Raw genomic sequence first — 3,278 nt, forward strand, 5'->3', positions numbered from 1 at the left:
GTGTTACAGAAAAACTTCACATTTCTGATCTTCCACATCCAGTGTGGGTCGGTGGCACATTGGAATTGCTACACATTGGTAGCGGTGATGGCTTGTCATTTTGCCAGACTATTGGCAGTGAAGGGGGACAACTGACTGCTGGCAGTGTCAACATGACTGTTCCACCGGGTGCTGTTCAATCACCGACACTATTCTCAATTCATTCGTTTATTCATAATAAGTATATGCCACCTGTGTCTGCTAGTGGTGACCAAGTAGTCAGTCCAGTTGTTTTTCTTGGTCCTCATGATGTGTCATTTAGTAAACCAATCAATGTGCGTATCAACAGCATAGCTGATGTGACTTCACCAGGCTGGTTGTTAACATTGATGAGAAGTGAATCGTCTCTTGATGAGACAAAGCAAAGATGGCACAGTGTGGTAGAGTATTCTACTGATACTCAGGAATTGAAGTCACATATCCCATTTGATGCTAACAGTTGGTCATTTGAAGTGAGCAAGTTAAGTTGGTGGATGTGGATCGCTCGTTTCATCAAGAACCCAACTATTCCATTCAGAAGAAAGATGGGATGTGTAGTTCTGGGTCGAAGTCTTAGTCATTCTTCTTGCAAATGGGCACTGTCAGTCCATATGTTCAATTCCTATGAAGAAATCGGGCAAGAAATTATTAAGAGCCATCGAGCACATGAAACACTGCCTGCTGTTAAGCTCTGTCCTGTAACAGAATTCATAGTTCGCAAGGAAGGGCATGTGGTCATCACACCTCAACATGGTTCAGAGTGGTCGTTGTGTCGTAGGGATGTACAACTGCAGTGTCCTACCGAATATCTGTGGAGAAAAGCATTTAATCATGATCACTGCTTCACATTTGTGATCGAAGCAAATGATTCTCGTCCTGATAGTCTAGAAGTTCCTGTTCGAGTTGAATACATCAGACAAGGGCAAGTGGAGTCTGATGAAACACTACAAGCAGTTTACAAACTACTCCACACAACTAGAGCTATTGATCTCTCAAGAACTAGTGTGCCTTCCAACTTTCCCTCTCTATCGCTTTCTGATGAGGAACGAGAGTCTTTCTATTTTTGTGGTACAAACGGTTTACATTCTTCTCGATTGGTATCTTCGCCAATGGCAGCAAGGGATGGTGCTTTATCACAAAGTTTGTTCTTGCAGACTTCGTTGTTGGTAGTTGTCACAGCAGTGTTTGTGTCACATTTAGGATCAATAGTCAAACAACCTGCTGATGTGCATACTGTCCGACAATGTGTTGTCAGTCCCAGCTATAGCAGAGCTCGAGTGAGTCTGTTCATTCAATTAATACATTACTTATTGTTAATGCAGTGTTGGGAGGTCATTTTATTATCTCAGTATTAATTACATTAGTAGCGGTGTGCTAATTTTAATGTCTTATTGTGGGAATTTGCCACATGGTTGGACCCAGCCTGCATCATTGACAATGAAATATTTTCAGCAGCAAGATCATCCAACGTATTGCTGAGATTCTACGTTCAGCGATCAGTTTGACAGTCAAAATAATTGCACAGCTTTTTGCTTTGTGTGTTGATCCTAGCACCACTTTACTCATATGATACACTTGAGCATGGAATTAATTCCTTGGTTGATGTCATAGATTGTATTGTTATTTTTAGGAGCACGCGCCTTTGGTGGTTCGTCTTCCTGTTGGAAGTGAGGTTCCTTCAACTGTTTGTACGTTCCGGTATATACGTCCTACAGGTCAGACAGTGACAGAAACTCCTGGAGAAAGGGTCGATAGTCAGACAGTACAAACCATCACTCCTGGTCAGTTACGGAGGTTTTCAGCAATGTCGTATGTTGATGGTTGTGTGTATAGCTTGGCCACATGCCGATAGAGTAGAGATGGCTATGCTGTCATCTGATGGTCAAAGTCGCCTGGCATATCTTGTACATGACTTTGTTGACATGCCTGCAGCGGATCCAGAATCGCCACACACTTCTATGAAACGTGACGACGATAGTACTGTGGCAGTAGCAAGTCAAGGACCAAACAAGGGTATGAATGATTTATAACAAGAACTTGGTTCAACTCATGTGGGCATTCACTGTCACACCAAATCCTTTATCTTCTGCTTACATGTACACGTGGTCCACTACATGGCATAGTTACATGGCGAAACACGTGCAAGCAAAAGTGGGCCTGGCCTGGGGAAGAGGCTAGTGTTCTAGTACCTGAAATGTAATTGTAATGTGCACTTGTGCATCACTCGAATTAAGCATCATAACCTTAGGGTTGTTCGGTGTATGCATGTGGATGACTGTAACTGTGATGTCATCGGTTGGTCTCGGTTATGATTTGTTTACTTGCAGAACGTGGCGAATTGGATATGCAGTCAATTGTATCAGACGTGCAGCTACTTGAGGTAAATGCAGTCAGAATTTCAGATGTCAGATTCTCACAGATCAATGACAATGTAGTAAACGAATCATGGATTGTGTGTTGCAGGTTGGTAAGGCTGTCGGAAGACATTGGCACGAGATTAGCATTCTCCTGGGAGTGGACATGGAAGAATTGTCTGACTGTCAAGATCCCGGACAGCGTTACTCTCGAAACAAGAATTGTATTGTACACATCTTCTCACTCTGGAAGAAACGAGTGAGCAAACCAACAACTGGAATCCTCTTGGAAGCGTGCAGACAAGCAGGCGTTGGTGGAGCGGCAGAGAGAGCGTTGAAGGGCGCACAAAGTAAAAGTCAACTTGGATATAAATAGTAATAGAAATCTAATTTCTTGTTATGTAACATTTTCTACACGCTCGATATTGTATACAAATATTTAAGCTACGAGCGTAAAAGAAGAACATCACAATAAGTGGTGGACTGCTTCGCGAGAAGCTCACTCTAAACGGGTTGAATTGACTTCCGGTGTGTCTGTCGGTATGTTTGTACCTCTCTTTTTTTTTTTTGAGACACGGGTTGAGTGCACCAGCACGTCAAAATCACCCGGGGACCGAACCCGGCCATTCCGTCAGCCACAAGAATTTCTTCTTGTGACTCCTGTCTGAGTCGTATTTGGACAGGTCTCATGTATGATAATCATTAGTGTTGCATGAGAAGTAAAAACTGACTAAGTGAATGCGATCTATGGTGCCCCGGCCCGACTCACGCCGAGGTGCGAGGTGTACATGTTAAGTCCATCACGACCGTTTTTATGAAATGTGGACATACACACAGATTGACTACACGGTTATAAATGACTGACTGAGTGACTGACTAGATCAAATGTTTTTTTTCTGTTTTATA

At 42.9% G+C, this 3,278-nt stretch overlaps 1 protein-coding gene across 1 annotated transcript; it reads left to right on the top strand.

The window, feature by feature from the left end:
- On the top strand, nucleotides 1-2,635 carry LOC134189250 (uncharacterized). Its single transcript, XM_062657489.1, has 5 exons — nucleotides 1-1,158; nucleotides 1,219-1,295; nucleotides 1,649-1,799; nucleotides 1,852-2,031; nucleotides 2,346-2,635. The coding sequence occupies exons 1-5, from the start codon at nucleotides 153-155 to the stop codon at nucleotides 2,633-2,635; spliced, it is 1,704 nt and encodes a 567-aa protein (XP_062513473.1). The 5' UTR covers nucleotides 1-152.
- The last annotated feature ends 643 nt before the right edge of the window (nucleotides 2,636-3,278 follow it).

Source organism: Corticium candelabrum, chromosome 13 (assembly GCF_963422355.1).
Source record: "Corticium candelabrum chromosome 13, ooCorCand1.1, whole genome shotgun sequence".
Taxonomy (NCBI): domain Eukaryota; kingdom Metazoa; phylum Porifera; class Homoscleromorpha; order Homosclerophorida; family Plakinidae; genus Corticium; species Corticium candelabrum.